A 19,135-nucleotide genomic window follows, 5' to 3' on the forward strand; every position below is an offset into this window, starting at 1 on the left:
GCAGCCCCTTTCTATGAATGAGAGGAAGGCGCCCTTTCCTTTGGGCAGATGTAGGCCCTTGCCAAAGGGCATAGTTAGAAGAAGTGACCAGATTTTAGATCCCTCAGCCAGGCCTCCCCGTGTAGGGTGTAAGGCGTACCTCCTGCACGTCTGGTGTTTATTTATTCCGTCTGTTCTCTGCAATAGCTCTACCAGGGAGAAGGAGGCTCAGAACGGTTGGGTGATGTGCCTGACGTGGCTTGGGCCTGTGGCTCAGGAGCCCAAGCTCTTCTTCCCGCCACTCCATGCCATCTGTGGGTTGTCTGGAAATGGAGGCCTTTGCTTTCCCGAAGTCACAAGGAAAATTTGTTCGTGAGGCCTAGACCCCGGGGTGGGCCTCACAGCCAGAGACTGAGAAATTGGACGACACTGGATAAGGTCTAGAGTGGTGCTGTCCAGGGATAGCGTGCTAGCCACATGTGTGATATTCACTTGTCTAGTAGCCACATTAAAACATCATTTAATCCAGTATGTCCAACCTGTTACCGTTTCAATATGTAATCAATATAAAAAGCTGTTCATGAGATGGTTTATGCTGCTTTTGTATGAAGTTTTTGCAGTGGTGTGTATTTTACCTTTACAGCTGATTTCAGTTTGGACTAGTCCCATTTCAGGTGCTTGGAAGGCACGTGTGGCTGGCGGCTACTGTCGTTGGACAGTGCGGGCCTAGGTCATGGCTTGTGCTCTGCAGATTCTGGACGACATCAGTGGGATCGAGCCTGATTCCTCAGAGTGCAGAGTGTTTGCGCCTGTCTTCTCCCTATAGACCTCTCTGGGAAGCTGCCTGTATTAGCCAGTTACGTGGTTCAGATGACTTAAAGGGTAGTCAAGAGGGAGTTCTCAAACTTGCTTCCTTCCTTGCCCATCTGCTAGGCACATGCACAGGAGCCACATTCCTGTCTCACCCTTTGCAGGATTCCAGCATATGGTCCTGTTGCCCTCGGGACCCTGAGCTGCGCAGGAGGCCGTGGCCTCTCAGGTTGCTCAGGCCTGGGTTTGAACCCAGAACAACTCCCTCGCCGGGAGCCTCTAAGACTGTAGGGAGCTGCTTCACCACTGGGCAGGGAGTACTGGCGCTGACCCTGAGTTTGTGTGTTCCCATCTGTCAGTGTGGCTCCCAGACAAGCTGCCACAGAGAGATGCCACCACTTTCTCCCATCCACATCCCTAGAATTTTCCTTGGCCCAGCACCACAGCTGCAGGGTCACTAAGGGACAGCGTCACGTTCCTCCCCCTGAGGACCTGTTGCCCCTTCTGTTGTAAACTGCAGCCCCTCTCACTAGGCTTTGAGCAGGCAGACTGTGCTGTCCCCTCGTCCCCGGGTCTCATGTGAGCTCTCTCTGCTCTCCCAGGCTGAGCCAGACCCTGAGCCTGGGACAGAGCCGGAGGTGTTTGCTGTGGAAGGCCCCAGCGCCGAGGAGATGCCCTCAGACACAGAGTCTCCAGAAGTCCTGGAAACACAGCTTGATGCCCATCGGGAGCTGCTGGGGCTGAACCATGGAAGTGACATGGTGGACTTTGTGGTGGCCAAGAGCACTGAAGACATGAAGGCTTTGAGCAGTGAGGAAGAGGAGGATGATGAGGAGGAGGAGGAGGAGGGAATGGGGACTGCCCAAGAGTCAGAGAGCCTCCTGCCGCCCTCTGTGCTAGACCAGGCCAGTGTCATTGCTGAGCGGTTCGTCAGCAGCTTCTCTCGGCGGAGCAGCCTGGCACTGGAGGACGGCAAGGCCACTGGCTTCGGGACCCCGAGGCTGCCCAGCCGGAGCAGCAGTGCGCTCAGCCTGGAGGGCAGCGAGAAAGGCCTGGCCTGGTGTGACAGCACCACAGACGCCCTCAGCTCTCAGCTCCCCCAAGCAGTGGACCTCAGTATGGGCATGGCCATGGAGAGTGGCCCTTCTGTCAATGGGACGGAGCCTCCAAGCCCAGACTGCTCAACAGAGACCAATAGGTCTTCCTGCAAGAAGAAGGAATCTATGCTGTCCACACGAGACCGGCTGTTGCTGGACAAAATCAAGAGCTACTACGAAAATGCAGAGCACCACGATGCGGGCTTTAGTGTCCGACGCAGGGAGAGCCTCTCCTATATCCCCAAAGGCCTGGTGAGAAACTCGGTCTTCAGGTTCAACAACCTTCCCAGGCAGAACCCGGAGCCAGTGGCCCCACTGGGGCACAAGAGACAGGTGGGCTCCAGGCCGGCTTCATGGACCCTATTTGACCTCCCAGGACCAGGTCAGGTGGGTGCAGGTTCTGGGGAGCCAGCTCCTATCACAGATGCGGAGTTCCGCCCATCTTCAGAAATCGTGAAGATCTGGGAGGGGATGGAGTCTTCTGGGGGGAGCCCTCGGAAGGGGCCAGGCCAAGGTCAGGCCAATGGCTTTGACCTGCATGAGCCACTTTTCATCCTGGAGGAGCACGAGCTGGGAGCTATCACTGAAGAGTCAGCTGCTGCCTCACCAGAGAGCGCCTCCCCCACCCAGCGGCCCAGCCCAGCCCACCTGGCCCGGGAGCTGAAGGAGCTGGTAAAGGAACTGAGCAGTGGCCCCCAGGGAGAGCTGGTGGCCCCGCTGCACCCCTGCATAGTGCAGCTCTCCCAGGTGATGGACAGCCACATGAGTGAGCGAGTCAAGAACAAGGTCTACCAGCTGGCCCGCCAGTACAGCCTTCGGATCAAGAGCAAGGCTGGGACAGCCAGGCCACCACTGCCATGGGAAAATGCAGCTTCTGCTATTCCCCACCTGCAGGAGGAGGCTGGATTGCCATCGGGTGGCAAAGGTATGATGGGGGTAGGGATTGGGCCCCTCCCACAAGTCTGGGGTGGAAGAGCCTTTTAAGAGTCAGTTGGCTTTTGGGGGAGAGTGCCCCCCCAAAGAACCTCTACCAAAGAGGGCTGGCCACCACACTGAGGACCAAGGGCCAGGGTGAGCCCAGGCAGCTGGTCTAATGCCCCGAGGCCACCCATGGGGCCCTGGTTGAGCATGCTCACTGCCCTCCCCCCATCCTTCCTGTGGAGCAGAGACCTTTGGAGGAAATATAGTCACGCCTCCTTCTCCAGGAGAGCAGAAGCTCGAGTCTTTCGTCCTTCGACTCTTAACCCCTTGTCCACTACCTTTTCTTTATTCTCCCCATTTCCCTTTGATAAAGGGACCGTGGATGATACATGAGGGTTGTCTTCCATGATCACACCCAAAACCCCACCAACCAGCCTTCCCCAGAAGTTCACAGCCCTCACTTCTGCTCTCCCTTCCCACCCAGTGACTCAGGCCACTCTCTCTCCTCATAGGTAAGAGAAAGCCGGTGCTGTCCCTCTTCAACCATGAGGAGGTGCTGGCCCAGGAGCACAGCCTGCCCAAGCCCTGCTCTGCTGGGGAGACATCACCGCGGCGCTTCTCCATCCCTTCTGCTGCCAACTCGAGGACCACTTCACCTGGGGCCCGCCCTGCCACTCGAAGCCCCCTCAGCCCCTTTGACACTGAGACCTTCAACTGGCCTGACGTCCGAGAGCTCTGTTCCAAGTACGCCTCTAATGACGAGGCGGTCCAGGCCGAGGGAAGCCGGTCCCGAGGCCCACCTGTCAACCGGAGCCGCTCAGTGCCAGAGAACATGGTGGAGCCGCCTCTGTCGGGCAGGGTGGGCCGCTGCTGCAGCCTGAGTGCCAAGAGGGGCCAGGTGGGCCCAGAGGCCGCCCAGCCCCAGCCTCCTGGGGCGTTGCGCCAAAGTGGGCCAGAGGGAGAGAAGGCCCTGTACGTCACTGCAGACCTCACTCTGGAGAACAACCGGCGGGTGATCATCATGGAGAAGGAACCCCTGTCTGGCCCTGCAGTGGGGCTGGAGGAGGGCAGAGGCCCGGGACTGAGCTCAGCAGCAGCCATAGTGGGGCAGGGCCAGGATTTGCAGGAGTTGCCCGAGTATCAGCTGAAGGAAGAGGGTCCCAGGGACCTAGTGGACCCAAGCCAGCAAGGCATCGTGAGAAACCTGAGGGAGAAATTCCAAGCCTTGAACTCTGTAGGTTGACTCTTGAATCTTGGGGGAAGGAGGAGCTTAGGGGATGAGGAGGAGCCTTGACGTATGTCCACAAGTTTGGGCTCACCCTCCTTACAGGAGCCTCACCCAGGGCCCTCCGAAAGGCCGTGCCCGGGAACAGTGCTCTGGTGTACTCAGCAAGTGCCTTCACCTGCTGTGACCACGCGGGTGCCCTCCCCTCACAAGCTCACGGTGACCGTCCACAGGTCCCGACGAGCCCCTCTTCCCTCCGAGGCCAGTGTGGCCACTTCCCTTATATCCAGTTCTTCTCTGGTAAGAAGCCAAATATTTAAGCTCACCTCTTCCCAGGGAGAGCAAGCCCTGCTCAGGCCCCCAGTGTCAGCTGGCCACTGCCAGACCGAGGAGCCCGCCGGGGGAGACGCGGGAAGGTGGCCCGGAGAGGCTTGCTTGCTCTTTAGCCATGCCTTTTCTTAGGATCCAGGCAGGAACGAGACCCATAATTTATTGTTTGTGTGCGCACTCGAGTGTGTGTTTTCCCTGTTGTTGATTCCCGTCCCGTGAAGAATGTAACGGACTCAGTTCAGGTACTTTTGTGGATTGTTTCGCTGACCCTGTGGTTGTCGCTAATGTATACACATTTCATTATTTGCCAATGGTGCAATAACCACTGCTGACCAACCGACCTGTGTGTGGCCTCTTTACTGGGCCTGGCTGGGGTGGGGAGAGTGGATTGTGGCAGGGGTGGGAGATTTGACGTCCGCTCTGCCATCCATGCTTACGAAGTGCGAGGCACCTGGTGCTCATGGGGGAGCTGGGGCAGCAGGACAAATGGGAGGGGACTTGTTCTTGGCTGTTGTATTCCCACGGGCTTCTCTGTCCACCTACAGCCTGGTATCCTGTGTCGGGGGCAGGGGCATCATGCCAGCCTTTAGCTCTTTTCCTCAAGGGCTGAAGTGGGGCTAAAGAAACTAGGGATGGGGAAGTGAAGGGAACATTTTTCTAATAGGCAGCGGTTTCTAATGTCTGGGACTTTTTACTCCTTTCTCCCTCAGTGAGTCCCAGGAGACATCCTAGAGGCGAGGGTTCTACACCTGGAGCCCAGAAATGTCTCTAGGTGGCCTGCAGCATCGAGTGAGCAGTGCAAGTACACTTTTTCCTGGGATGCATCCTCAGTTTCCATCCCATTCTCAAAGTGTCTTTGATTCAAAAGGGCTAAGACTGCCTCCCTGTTTCCGGTTGCATTTTCTTCCCCTTCTCCATGGGGTACCAGCCTTGTTTTGCTGTTTCTGCTGTCTGCGGGGCTCAGATGGTAGACCGGTCCTCAGGTGTCCCCACAGCACTGTTGGTTCAGGGCCTCAGAAGTCTTCTGACTGAGGAGGACAGACTCGAACTAAAGATGGGTGCACAGAGGCTGGTGGAGCCTCTGCGGGGCAGCAGCAGACAGGGCAGAGACGGGCCGTGTTCTGCCAGCTGCCTTGAATGTTCTATGGCCACTTCTGAGGAGAGAGCTGGCTTCTACCAGGCAAGTCTTGGGTCATGACGTTGAGGGCCCATAGACGTAATGGAGTGAGAGTCAGAAGACCCAGGTTTTGGTTCTAGTGCTGCTGTTATCTAGCTGGGTCACCTAAACTCTTGCTTTTTCCTCATCTGTAAATTGAAGGAGATGGATGACACATTGCTCAAACTCCCTGACTCAGAGTGTTCAGTGGGTGGAGCCTGGGAAGTTGTAGTGAATACTTTCCCAGGTGATTCTTATACAACCATCTAGGTATGTCTGGGAACCTTGAACCAGCCCCGTGGTTCTCACCGGCTGCTCATCAGAATCATCAGTGGATCCTTTCGGAAAGCAGCTATGCCTGCATTCCATCCACCCAGACCAAATGACCGCTCTCCTTCGGAGATGCACCCCAGGCAAGGCATTCTGGTGACTCTGATGTCCAGCCGGACCTCTGTCCTGAGTCCTGTGGGAGCAGGCCCTCAAGATGGTAGAAGGCACGGCCCGGTGAGCTTTAAGCCAGGTCTCTCCTCAGAAGTGCTGGCAGAGTTGTCCTGTAAGACTCAGGGACAAGCCAGAGGGTCTTGGGCACAGCTCCCTCCTTGCTCACTCACCTAGCCCTCTTGGCCTAAGTCAAAGGGAAACAAGGCTTGTCAAATAAGAAATGGAGAGAAATATAGAGTGTTATTATTGGTTTATTAGAAAAACTAGTAAATGGGTTTCCTCTGTTTGGTGGAAGCACGTGTGAGCAGGTGGAGGACAAGGCCCAGATTGTGTGGTCTGTGCCCCACAGGGTTGCAGTCCTGTCGCTGCCTCCTCCACTGTGACCTCCCTGAGCTTGCTTGTCCAAGGGACCAAGCCTTGTGGTCCTTTGGCGCTCTGTCTCCTCCCACAGAAGGGAGGAGGGGCATCCAGAACCAGCCTCCGGGACCCTACTCACCCTCTGATTGGCAGGAAGTGGTGTGGGTGGGAGCTGAGCCTTCTATAGGCCTCCTGTGATGGGTGCTGGTGGAGGGGCGGGGGAGGGAAGCCCAAGAACCGTCCAAAACCCCCCCAACCAGAGCCCGTGGAGGCCAGGGATGAAGGGGAAGGAGGACCACCTGACCATGCCCCGAAGGAGCTCCTCCTAAACTGCCAGTTGTGCTGGTGTGGACTGGAGCTGTGTCGACCTAGTACTGTTAAAAGATTGCAGAGTAGAAAATGTAAGGAGGACCAAAAACAAACACCCCCCATCCCCATAAAACCATGCCAGGGTACCAGGTGCTGAGCCCCCACGTGGCACTGTCTCCCAAACCGGGGTGCCTGCAATTTCTGTCCCATTGGTTGAGGGTCTTGGGGTCTGTGTGGTGTGGGAGGGATGCGCAGGAGCTGGCACTAGGTAGCGGGTCACATGCAGCTGGCCGCCCTTGACAGGGGCAGCCGGGTGGTGAAGTCCTAGCGCTTCCTTTAGGGCCCTTTCATTCTTGGGACTGTGGAGTTGCTTGTTGGAGGTGCCTCACGCAGGTGCTGCTTTGGCACACATGGAGGGCAAAAGGTGGCCCCTTGTCCCCCGGCTCCCCCAAGACTGGCCCAGGGCAGCAATGGAGGGAGATTCTTGCCACCACCTGCTCTGCAGCAAGGAACGTGCTACCTGCTCTGGAGCAGGACATGCCCTCGGACGCACCAGAGGCCTTCTTATTGCCACGTGAGTGTAGTCACCTCACTGCCTCCTGCCTTGGTTTCTCCGGGTGTAGAGAGAGGCTGGTGAATGGTCTAGACTACGTTCCCTGCAGGTACAAAGAGGGCTGTAGGGGTAAGTGCACAGAGGCCAAGTGAAGACCTGGCTACAGAGGTGGGGCCACCTGACCTGGGGATGTCAGGATCCATCAGACAACGTCACCCTCCTGTGGTTCTCGTCTGCCGAAGTCAACTTCACCTTGACATAGTGGTCTTGATCTCCGAGGTGTGTCTGCACTAAGTGCTCCTGGGAAGGCCTAGGAACCCTGGATGCCTACTCCTGTGGTTTCTACCTGAGCCTCACCTGCATTCCGGAGGAATCATCTCAGTGTATCTGAGGCTCCTTCCCACGGGGAAGGTGATACAAACAGCAGCTGCAGTCCCCAGGGACCTTTCTAGTCTCTCCAGGGAAACACCCACTGCCACCAACTTGACCCTCTTTTGGACGGTAGCCCCAGTTAAGATGCTGGGCTGCAGCCGTATTGCTCTCAGAGGGTGGGGGGTGGAAATCCTTGTGGAACGAGTGCCCTCCTCCCTCCAGCAGTCCCACCGAAGCAGCCTGGGGAAGGCTTTCCCCGCGGGTGTAGGTTGCAGGGCCCCTTCGGCTGTGCTTGGGCTGAGGGGAGGGGGTAGATATTTGGTGACTTCCGCACCCCAGTGCAGAACCTTCAGGAGAAGCTGAGCAAGGGGTGCTACACCTTCATGGCTCTGGCCCCAGCATTTGTCCCAGCTGTCCATGGGTTGTTACATGGGTGGTGACATCCAGGTATGGCCATGGGTGTCACCCCAGGGTGACAGGTCATGCATGAACTTGGCTGTTTAGTCAGTACTCAGTACCCTCGGCTAGTACCCGCTGCAGACAGTACTCACTGGGCATTGACTCCAGGTGCTGGGCTGTCCATCTGCTATCTGGGGACCATACTGCCTCTAAGGGGTCCTGGGTCTGAGTCAGATATTGCTGGTTCAGCTGCTACTGGGTGTTGGGGGTACGTCCCAGTGTGGAGAGGCAGCGCCTTAGGCAGTGTTGGGCCTTGTCTACCTCCTTCAGGTCTGAGCTCTAGTCCTAAGCTCTAACTGAAGTTTTAAAAAGACCAGCTGGACAGCTTCTTGATCCTTCTACTACCCATGGTTGGTAGCAGAGGGTACTGGAGGCAGCGGATGCCCCTTGCACTTAGGACCCACGGACCTTGGAGGGTGCCCCCCTGCTTTTTTGGTGGGAGGAGGAGGGGGGAATGTCGTGGTGGCCCCTGAGGTGAGAGACCCGGTTCTGAGGAAGCCCAGTGGGGAAGAGGCCCATAGAGTCCCTGCAGCCCCCAGCAGCCCTTTTCCCAGGCCTAGGGCCCTGCGGGCCTACCTGAAGGCTCTGTCCTTGTGCCCCAGGGGTACGTCAGGTATTTCCAGTGTCTTCTTCCCTTTCCCTGGTTTTGACTAAGTCAGGGGTGACCCCAAGTAACTTGCTTTGGGAGTGGGCAGCATCTGATGAACCCACCAGCCTTCTCCAGCTTTTATGGGGCTTGGGGGCCTGGTGCACCCTCAGCCGAAGAATGGGGTGAGGAGGAGGGCGTGAGCCTGGGAAAACCGTACTCTGCCCGCAGGCCCGGAGGCCCAGTGGAGCTGGGAGCCTCTGTCCCTGGAGCTGCTCTGCAGATGGTGGGGGAGCAGGCATCTGGCCAGGCAGGTGAAGGCAGGTATTGCGGTGCAGCATGGGCCCCGGAGCCCCGCCCGGCGACTCGGAGCAGGCAGGCGACGGGCAGCGGGCAACCAGGCAGCAGAAGGGCCGTGGTCAAGGCCGAGGGCGCCGCAGCCTGTCCTGGGCAGTTGAGGGAGGCACAGTGGCACCGCCCGGCCCCACCTGTGGGGCACCACAAGAGGCTACTTCTTTTTGGGGAAGAAGCTGAATCTCTTTTCCTTTTCTTTCTTGCCAAGGCTGGTGTCAGGGCCGGTGATGGAGGGCAAGGGCAGGCTCTGGGCCTTGGTGCGGATACTCTGGGACTCGTTGATGGCGGTGCTCACACCCTGAAGCCAGGACAGCATCTCCTCCTGCAGGGCGGGAGGGTCAGGGCCTCACACTTCTCCGGGGAGGCCTCTGGGAAGGGGGGCCCCAGGACTGCCCATTCTGAGGGAGCCTTGAGGTCGAGTAGCTCGAGCCTCTTCCACCTGCCCCTTTGTTAGTGGGGGGTCTGGGCCGGGCTGCCTGGCACTTACCTCATCCTTGCCGTGGAAGAGCCACTCACTGCCATTGCTCAACCTGGGAGGACAGAAGGGTTCCTGTCCCGGGGCCACCTCTGGAGCCCTCTGCCTGGGCAGAGGGCTGGCTCGATCCCACAGCCCCCTCAGACACAGAGCACCTTCTGAGGGAGGTGAGAATCTGGACCATTAGCCTTTTTGATTTGGAAAGCCCCTGAGGGCCAGCGCAGGCATGTAGTGGGCCCCTGTCCAGCCTCTGATGCGAAACCGAACCGCCAGGGAAGGGGTGGCGGGCGGGCGGGCCTCACCTCAGTTTGAAGACATGCTTCTTCTTCTTGTAGTTGGCAGCGATCTCACAGACGGCATGCCTCAGGGCCAGAGGCTCTTCCCCGTGGTAGGGCACCCCCAGCGCCAGGTTCTTGGCGTCCTTATAGAAGGTCAGCTCGCTATTCCTGAGCACACAGTACAGGTTGTTCCAGGACCTGCAACGGGGCAGACAGGCAGGTCACCCGCCGTCCTGACACAGCGTCTCTGTACTCAGCTCCCACGGCTGTACCTTTTCCTTTACACCGTTCTCCGCCTGGTAGATAGTAATACACCCTACTATGAAAAATCACCTCCATGCAATTTCACTACCTAAAGTTAACTCTTGTTAACCTTGAATGTATTTCCGTCTAGTCTTTTTTCTATTCACATATTCACGTTTTTTCCTACTCACATACTGGGGTACACCAAAGTAGGTTTACAGTCGTGAGTACCCAAAACGGAGAGTTTATTCTTGTATTATTATTTGGTAATTGTGTTTATTTGCATCACAACTGTACACCTACCTCCTCTGTATATAGCTAAAATTGGACTATACTGTATAACCAGTTTTTTGTCCTGCTTTTAAGCTTAATACTATATCATGAGTATTTCCTCACATCCTCAAATATTTCTTGAAAGTAATTTTGAATAACTATGTGGTGTCTCATCACATAGATAAATAGTCCCTTTATTGGTGGGCCATGTGACACTGGAAATTTAAGCAGTGCAAGGTAACAGTGTGATGAACATTCTTGTGCGTAACCCTTTGCCTCTAACTCTGGCGTTGAGATGCAGTTTTAGAAGCAGAATTATTGAGTCTAAGACCAACGGGGTAAACTTTTCAGAGCGTGTCCACATCCACCAGCGTGCTTGGTTTTCACTACAGAACTATGAGCTGAATAAAGCAGGGGTTTGTTTGGTGGTTGCTGTTAGTTTTCCTTTTGTTGATGTATGCCAGTACACTGTACTAGCACTTTTCAAAGAAACACTTCGGTGTATAAGTCAAGGCTCATCTCAACTGGTGAGTGTGGTGGCAGCTGCAAGCTTAGAAACTCGAGTGTGGGTTAACCGGAGCTCCTTCACCGATACACGGGGAACGTGTTGTGTTTTCACAGAAATGAATGCTGTGAAACATTGAAGGTTTTGTTCCTTTGCTGCTCCAGCCCCCCGCCCCCCGCCTTCTCCTCCTCTCCTTCCTTCTCCCTCCCTCCCTTTGGAGGGCAGGAAGGTGGAAAACTATTAGGGCACATAGGGAGGGAGGACTGGAAGGTCAGAGAGAGGACTTGACCTTTACAAAGCTGGCAGCAGAGCCACTTTACAAAGCCCAGATTTCTGATGCCCAGCTTGGGGATCTTTCCTGTAGCCCTCACCTCCTGTAGCCCAAGTAAGGCAATTGCTAAAAGAACTGGGTCTTGGAATAAAATCCTGCATTGAACAAATGACTTAACCTCTCTGAGACTCTGTTTCCTTATGTGGAAAATGGAAATCTCAATATTACAAGGTGTTTAGGAAGATTTTATCATTCCTAACATAATGCCTGGCACTCAGTAGGTGCCCAATAAATGGTAGTTCCCTCTTTCCTGGTGGACTCTGCACATAAGCAATAAACCTTTTCAGGACAGTGGGGTCCCCAAATTCATTTTTGAAATTTGCATTAGCTTTGGTGTCCCCCAGGGCAGGCTCCGTGTGCTGCCAGTGGCCCTGGGTATATGGCTGGCTTCAACCTCAATGCTGCCCTGTTTTCCTGGGACCCCCTGGACCGCTACCTGAAGGTGGGGCCCCCAGAGTCCTTATAGAGGAGGCATCCCCGGAGAGACCAAACCCAAGGGCATGACTGCCTCAGGGACAGGAGAGGACCCAGCCTGAATGAATGCCTCAGGGTCACGGAGTTGCTGTGTGATAGTACAGCAAAGGCCCTCCAGCTGCACCTACTCCAATCCCACTCTTCCTCCTCTCCTATGTTACAGCTGGGGAACTGAAGCCCAGATTGGTAAAAAGCAGGACTCGGTCAAGGTCCTGTCATTAGTGCCTACATCGACCCACCCAGCCCTAGGATAAGAACAATAACAGTAGTGTTCTCTGAGCGCTTCCTGTGCGCAGGCACGCTCTCTGCACTGAAGAGGCGTGCTGCCATCAACATCCCTGTTTTACAAATAGGGACATTAACTTTGGCTGAGTAACCTGTACAAGGTCATAGGATTTGAACTTGGGACCAGAACTGAAGACAGGCTTTCCCTGACACACCCTGGGCTGGCTCAGAGGAGTACCCAGAAGCTCTCAAGACCAGGGAGGTAAAGATCGCCCTCTCCCCCAGCACATACACCTGTGTTGCTGAAGTCCCTGAGAGCCACCCGCTCCCTCCCACTGGCGGCCTCTTCCCACACACCTGTTGGATGCCTTCTTGTTGGGCCCCTCCAGGTCGTGCTTGCGGCCCAGGTAGCCCTCCATCTGCACGCTGTGCCCATGGTCCCGCTGGGCCGGCAGCGTCGTAGGCTCCTCACCCTCGCTCAGAGGCGTGTCCAGGACCTTAAAGAGAGGCTCTGTGGCGGGCCCCTCATCCCCGCCAGATTTCTCCTCCTGCCCTTCCTCCTGTGGCCCTGGTAAGGGTGGCGGCTGCAGGTCCTGAGGCCACTGTCTGTCTTCCCCCTGCTCGGGCATATGGGAGGAGCACACCTTGCTGGGGTTCTGCCCCAGGGGTGGCTGCCCCTCAGAACTGGGGAGCCAGCAGGCCCCCTCCTGAGGCTGGTTCCTTTCTGCCATGCACCTCCGGGCCCCCCTGCCTGATCCCTCCACCTGCTGTGGGTACCCAGCTGGCCTGCTTCCCTACACTGCTCACATCTCTGGCTCCTTTCCCACCCCCAATCTAACATCCACAGAAAGTTTTTGGAGTGAGCTGAAGGTGGCCTTAGTGATGGTCTTGTCCAGGGGGTTCCAACACAGCAGGCAAGGCCCAGGCTCACTGCCCGGCGCCAGGCCCCTACCCCTGCTGCGGTCACACACTAACTCTGGCTGAGCTCTGCGTGGGCTCTGGCAAGACTTCCTATGAAGAAAGGGCCGCTGTTACGGCAGGTTTGAAAAACACGTGTACGAGATGGTGAATGGAAACTCTTCTCTTACCTTCCACTTGTATCTAACACCTCAAAGTTAGGGCAGCAGTCCCTTGGTGTTCCCCACTACCTTAAAAAGGAAGAACCCAGAATAACTGGTCCTGCTCCTGTCATTTGATGGGGATTTCTTGCAGTAGGGCAGTGGTTCCCGAGCCTGGCTGCCTTTCATGCTGACCTCAGGAGCTTTAACAACATAGTTCCAGACCCCTCCCTCAAGAGGCTGCTTTCACCGGCCTGGAGTGGGGTCTGCACATTGACATTTCTTCATAAGCTTTTCATGATTCTGATGTGCAGCAGGGGTTGACAGTCGCCTGTGAGGAGTCCCTGCCCTGGGGAGGGGCTGAGGCTTTACCCCCTGCATCTCCCTGTGGAGGGTGGGGTGCTGCCCACCACTGTCCAAGCTGAGTGAAGGGTCTCCATGTGTCAGGCGCTTATGTCCCGTTCCCCAGCTGGGCCCTAAAGTCCTTGTTGATCTGCCCTTGTGCCTGCTGCCGGAGAAGAGAGGGCAGGACAGATGGGGCAGCAAGGGGCAGCCCGCCTCCCACTGCCAGGTGGGGCAAGAATGGATGGGTCTCCTATGTGCCAAACGAGCACCCAGGAAGGCAGCCTAGCTTAAGCCGCCTGGTCAGAACCCTGTCTCAAAGGCCTGACTGCTGGAGATGTTCCAGCACCAGGTGAGAAGAGAGCCCTGAAGGCCCCTGCACAGGCCGCATCTGAACACCTGCAGGACCAGGGCCAACCCAGGCAGTAATGAGACTCTGCCCCCTTATCTACTCCTGACTCCAACCACTGCAGATAGCCGGAGGCCCAGAGAGCGTTGGAAAGGAGCCAGAAAAGAGCAGACGTACCCTGTGCTCCCCACTGCGGGTCCTACAAACATGGGCCAGAGAGATGGAGGATGAGAGGGTGTGGGCACCATACTGGACATCAGATTGAAGCTTTAACCTGGGCAGGCTAAAAGCGACCAAGGTCTGCCTGAGATGGTGATCAGGAATGGGAAGGGAGGTCAGCGGAGACGTTTGAAGGCAGTGCTTGGAAGAAAGGTAAAGCTAGTCATGTTTGTATTCCATAAAATTAGGGCTGTTCAATAAATAGTGATAAGTTGGGGTTCTAGTGAGATCCTATTTAAAGAAAGGATAATATGACTGGAAAAGTTTGAAAACCACACTACCCTAGTCTACTACCTTCAATCTATGAGAAAACCTTTGCTTAGAGAGGTTAAGCAACTTATCCAAGACCACACGGCTTATAAGTATCGGAGACAATTAGGGACATGCACTCCAGAATTGGATGAACCTGAGTTGTTATCACATCTTTAGGGCTCATCCTTTTCTGTTGTAGAACCCCTTGACGGCTGTGGCCGGGCCACACTTGTCTTTCTGCACCTTGCACTATTTGTATCTTCAAGAGTGCAATGAGCCAGCATTGGCCACAAGGATCTGGGGGGCCCACAGCCCTGCCTGCATGTTCCTCCAGCAGGGAGGAAGGGCAGGAGTAGCAGGAATAGGGCTGGTAGCCTGGGTTGGGGTCCTGTGGGCCCGTCAGGCCAAGCCTTGGACCTGGGTGTAGTTTGGGGAGGTGGACCAGTATTGCAAAATGTGAAGCCTCTTTTTATCCCTAACCTCTCCTCTTGGCCGCACTGCTCCTGGTGGTGGAGGGCTGGAGCCCTCCCTGCACCTGCCCTGGGGTCTCAGGGAGGTGGCCCGCAGACCCGCAGCCAGGTTTGCCCCTCTCACCCAGCCTGTAACCTCCTGGGACTGATCTTACTAGGGGCATGTGGGTCCATGTTTCCTCCTATACTTTCACTGCCATTCTCCTTCCTTTTGGGAACTGTCCTCCGAAAATAAAGACAAATTTTTCCAGGACTGCTTCCCAACTAAATTTCACCTTTCTTTTGCTTCCTCCTAATGGGTGCCTGACCCACATTCCCTGGCAGGGACATTTTGCAAAAGTTAAATGGCTGGGTCATGGGTTGGCTTTGGAAAATAGCTTTTCCAATGTTTGCAAAGGTTTCTTATGTGCTCTTGACTGTTCACGTGGAGACAATATAAAATGCACCCTGTCCTCTCTATCCTGAAGGCCAAGGCCTGAGGAGGAGGAGGAGAAGGGGTCTGGTGGCTGCTTCTCCCTCCTAAGCCCAGGCTGGCAGAGCTTCTCTTCCTCCTGGGCTGGCGAAGGGGACACCGAAGAGAAAGATGGTGTCATGATTTGGGAAGAAGGGCCCTCCTGTCCCAGGTTCCAGGGGTAAATGTGCTTTGTGCCATTTTATGAGAGAGAGCGGGGAAAGTGCGGGTGTACTGGCAGTTCTGCTGCTGCTGGAACCGTGCTGTGTTCTCATAGGGAGACGGTGCCTCGCCCAGCAGGGCGGGCTCTGTGGAACTGGGGCCCAGAGCTGGCTACCTGTGTGGCTGTAGGGACAGGCAGGTTCTGCCAAAAGGCCCTGGATGGATGAGATGATCTGCTTCCCTTCTCCCCTCCATTCTCTAAGGCAGAAGGCCTGCTGCTTTAGCCCTCAGGCAGTGAGGGGGACGCACAGCTTACACCTGCACTGCTGAGGGGTACTCAGCCTAGACGTGTCACCCAGAGGAGCTGGGGGGACACTGAAGGGGGTAGGGCCAGCTGCCTTGAGATTCTCAGTTAGGCTGGAGTGGTCAGTGAGTCTTCGACGATAAGTGGGAGGGACAGCATGAGGGAGAATGAGGGTGGGGGGCTGGAATAAGGGGGTGGGGCTGCTTGCAGCATGGAGCCAGGATCTCCAGTTTGGGGGCAGATGGGCAGGGGATGGGGAGGCGACTGAGAGGTGGGCGCGTGCTCTGGCTGCTGGGATCCTGATTTCAGGGGAGGGAAGGGCGCAGACAGGAGAGCCTTTTACAGGATCAGAGTCGAACAGGGAGAGGCCCCAACACCTGAGGGGTGGCCCGCTCAGAATCTTGTAAGCTTGACTTTTTAGGGTCCTGCCTTGCTAGGAAGCTGTCTTGTGTGGGGGTGCAGGCAAACGTTGAGGGTCTCTTCCACAGAGGAGGCTCAAGAAGGGGAGGGGAAGCAGGGCAGGGTGGGTACATTTCTTCTCTGGACTAAAGGAGTTGAAAGTGTACTTCCAAGCTCAGCCAGCAGGTGGCAGAGGGCACAGCACACAGACAGCAAGCTCTCTAGCTCCCAGGAGAAAAAAGCTTGTTTGCAAACACAGGATCTTTTGGAGGTTCTTTCAGGGGTGTCAATCTTTTGGCATCTCTGGGCCCCACTGGGAGAGGAAGAGTTGTCTTGGGCCACACATTAAATACGTTGCGACATGAAATCACAAAAAAATCTCATAGTGTTTTAAGTAAATTTAGGATTTTGTGTTGGGCCGCATTCACAGCTGTCCTGGGACTGACTCATGGGGTCTGAGGGTGGCAGATTGGACACCCCTGTAAGATGCTCAATGACCCCAGATACACTGACAAGCAAAGAAACACAAGCAAGGAGGCTTCTTTCTAAAGGAGATGCCGGTAAGTGAGAACCAGGGCATAAGGACGTGTCCCGGAAAGAGAATGTCCGGCCTCAGCCCCGTGATGGTCCTGCCTATGTCACAGCAAGGACTGGGCCCAGAGTGTGTGGAGCGGGGCTCAAGGGAGGGGCACTGCAGGGAGGTTTGCGGGGGCTTAGGCAATGAATGGATACTAGAATTCATATGGACGACGGTTATTTTAAGAGATGAACGTCTACAGTGAGGGACGGAGAAAAAACTGAAGGGAAGAATGAAGACTCAGTGAATCACCTACTAGATGCCAGATATTCTACCTCTGTTCTCTCTTCAATCCTAACCTCCCCCTGCCAGGCAAGTATCATCACTACCTAGATTTTGCAGGCGAGGGAACCCGGGGGTCAGGGCGAATGGATAGCTTGCCCACAGTCACATATCTAGTGAGTGGAGGGTTGAGGAGGCAGGTCTGTCTGGTCTCCACCTCTGGCTCTTTCTGCTGCAAGGGGAGGGGTGGTGCTATTCTAGAGGAAAGTACCTATCTGATGGGGTTCACAGACTAAGTGAGACAAGCTCAGCTTATCTAAGACATGTGGCTGGTCAGCCAAGGCAGCAGCGGGGTCACGCCAGAGCCACACCGGAAGGGGCCAGAAGAGGGGCTTGGAGCCAGCAGTCAAGGCCTATTGCTGGTGCTTTAGGTGAGCAAATAGCACTGGGGAACTGGGGGGTGGGGGAACTGGCCATGTTCACAGCTGAGAGTTTTTCCTTCCCCCAGCCCTTGAGGTCTAGGCTCTCCTCCCCTGGGTGAGGGGTGAGGGGTGAGGGGCTATTGGCAGACAGGTTGGGAAGGCTGTTCAGAAGACAATTTTTTGCAAGAAGAGAGAGAGATGGTTTGTTGAGTTGAGAGCAGCCAAAGAGATGAAGAGATAGCAACTTAGGATAAGCAGAGACAAATGTCAGAAGAGAAAGAAGTTGTTGCTGAATAAGGAAGGACTGTGAGGAGCCGAGTTTGGACCAGGCAGTGAAGGGTCCCCTGGTGGGTGGTGGGATGGTGAGGGGCTCTCGTGAGAAGTGGGATGGAGGGAGCAGAGCAAATCCACACTGTGCTCCAGGGGCAGCTGGCTGAGGTGGCAACTGGGGAAGCAGGGAAGACAGCAGGAGGGAACACAGAGCGTAAGGCCACCGGGTAAAGTGAGGGGGAATGGAGAGGGAGTGTTCAGGGTCCCATCAGACAGGGAGGGGGAGACCTGGTCCACTGGCAGGGTCATGGGCAAGAGGAGAAGAGGCTTCCTCGGGAGCTGTCTTCCTCATTCCCACCAGTGGTATGGGCTCTTAGGGGCCCCTGACCTGAAGGAGCTGGGGCGGGGGGGGGGGGGCGTGCTGGATCAGCATAAGAAAGACTAGAAAGGGTTAGAAGGCAGTGACTCCCCCATCCAGATCCACCACCCATTTGACAATTGGGCAGCTTCAAGCCCCATTTCTGAAAGGCCTCCAGTGTTACCTGAGGCCGTCCTGAGCCCATCTGTATCTGGGATGCTCTGGAACGTTGTTGGGAAGAACTTAGGAGAGGCCTTTAGAGCAGCGAGGCCAGAAAGATCACGTCTGACCACAGCACAAAGAGCTGGGCACACCCAGCAGTGAACAGATGTCCAGAAAGAGCCTGGAGCAAGTTTCTCTGGGGAGCCTGGAGTACCGGGGCTCTGGGCCAGACTGCAGGCAGACACACCCCTGCCACGCTGACTCAGGCATCCTGAGGAGACAAGGACACACCCAGGTTCAGGGGAAAACTGAAGTTCTTCCCAGGCGGGGTCTGCTCATTATGAGCAAACACCCAATCGGCATTCACTGCAAAATGCCTGAAACAGCAGCTCCGTTTGGCCTCACAGGGGGAGGGGTGAAGTGATGGGGAGAGCTTGCTCAGGCAAGAAGAAACACAGCTGCTGCCTCCACACCCACATCCCTTCCATCCAGGACGTCAGAGCTGGGTCTCTGGCTGCTGATTAAAGCTTCAGGCTGCCTTCCCGGGGCGGGTGAGGGCAGGGAGCTGTGCAGGTTGCCAAGGGGGTAACAGCAGCTGGAGCTGGCCAGGCACTGGGTGAAAGGGGTCTAGTCTCACAGAAGAGTGGGAGGGGCTGCAGTCCAGTGTCAGTTCAGCCTCTGGGGCACCATCCCTCACATTCTCCAGTGCTGGTTACTCCTCTGAAGCAACAGCGACCTCAAAGACTATGGAAGGGAGAGGCAAGGGACCTAGAAGTCTCAACTCCCCAGGTTCACCCCTAGTGAGGAAGCTAGCTGCAGGCAGTCTTGGAAGGTTGCAGTAAGAGAGTGCTTGGGAAAAGGAGTTTTCCGTGACAACTGGAGGCCTGCTAAGGAACGGCACCCAGGCAGCTGCTTTCTGGAGTGGCCTGGTGCCTGACAGTCCTGAGTCACACACTGGATCTAGCCTGGAGGCTCAAAGGCAGCCAGGGCATGACGGCCCCAAAGAATGAACCCTGAAGACAGGCTGTTTCCTGTCACCGCCTCTAGAAGCACTCATCCCTTTCAGGGGTGTGACTCGTCACAACAGCCCCGCTGGCCGCTGGGCGAGTTCCTAAGGCAGGCCCTGCTCCTTGCCCCAAAGCCAGGGATGGGCCCAGGGCACAGATGATGTTCCAGGGATGTTAGATGGTGGGGCAGGGGTTGGGGGTGGGGGAGGCTGCCTCCTGGGGTGGCTTGGATCCTCTGCCTTTCCACTTCTGCTCCGTGAAATCAACCTCAACATCTCAACAGTCAGTAACTCACCACAACAGTCACACTGAGGATTCTGAGGCCTCCAGAGCCTGGAAGATGAGAACCTTAGCAGGA

At 55.9% G+C, this 19,135-nt stretch overlaps 2 protein-coding genes across 10 annotated transcripts in view; one reads left to right on the plus strand and one right to left on the minus strand.

Moving 5' to 3' along the window:
• PLEKHG3 (pleckstrin homology and RhoGEF domain containing G3) overlaps nt 1–4,699 on the plus strand; it is a 38,404-nt gene extending 33,705 nt beyond the window's left edge. For all 8 annotated transcript variants that reach the window (XM_053927631.2, XM_053927632.2, XM_053927633.2 and 5 more), the window contains 2 exons: nt 1,392–2,811; nt 3,320–4,699. In XM_053927631.2, coding sequence (XP_053783606.1) covers nt 1,392–2,811; nt 3,320–4,050 — 2,151 coding nt within the window. In that variant the 3' untranslated portion in view covers nt 4,051–4,699. The remainder of the gene's footprint in view (nt 1–1,391; nt 2,812–3,319) is intronic.
• A 1,376-nt stretch (nt 4,700–6,075) lies between these two features.
• SPTB (spectrin beta, erythrocytic) overlaps nt 6,076–19,135 on the minus strand; it is a 114,833-nt gene continuing 101,773 nt past the window's right edge. For both annotated transcript variants that reach the window (XM_053927630.2, XM_071222008.1), the window contains exons 33-36: nt 12,111–12,370; nt 9,727–9,900; nt 9,437–9,479; nt 6,076–9,271 (exon numbers count right to left, since the gene is read on the minus strand). In XM_053927630.2, coding sequence (XP_053783605.1) covers nt 9,104–9,271; nt 9,437–9,479; nt 9,727–9,900; nt 12,111–12,370 — 645 coding nt within the window. In that variant the 3' untranslated portion in view covers nt 6,076–9,103. The remainder of the gene's footprint in view (nt 9,272–9,436; nt 9,480–9,726; nt 9,901–12,110; nt 12,371–19,135) is intronic.

The sequence above is a fragment of the Desmodus rotundus genome, chromosome 7, assembly GCF_022682495.2.
Source record: "Desmodus rotundus isolate HL8 chromosome 7, HLdesRot8A.1, whole genome shotgun sequence".
NCBI classification, from domain to species: Eukaryota; Metazoa; Chordata; class Mammalia; order Chiroptera; family Phyllostomidae; genus Desmodus; species Desmodus rotundus.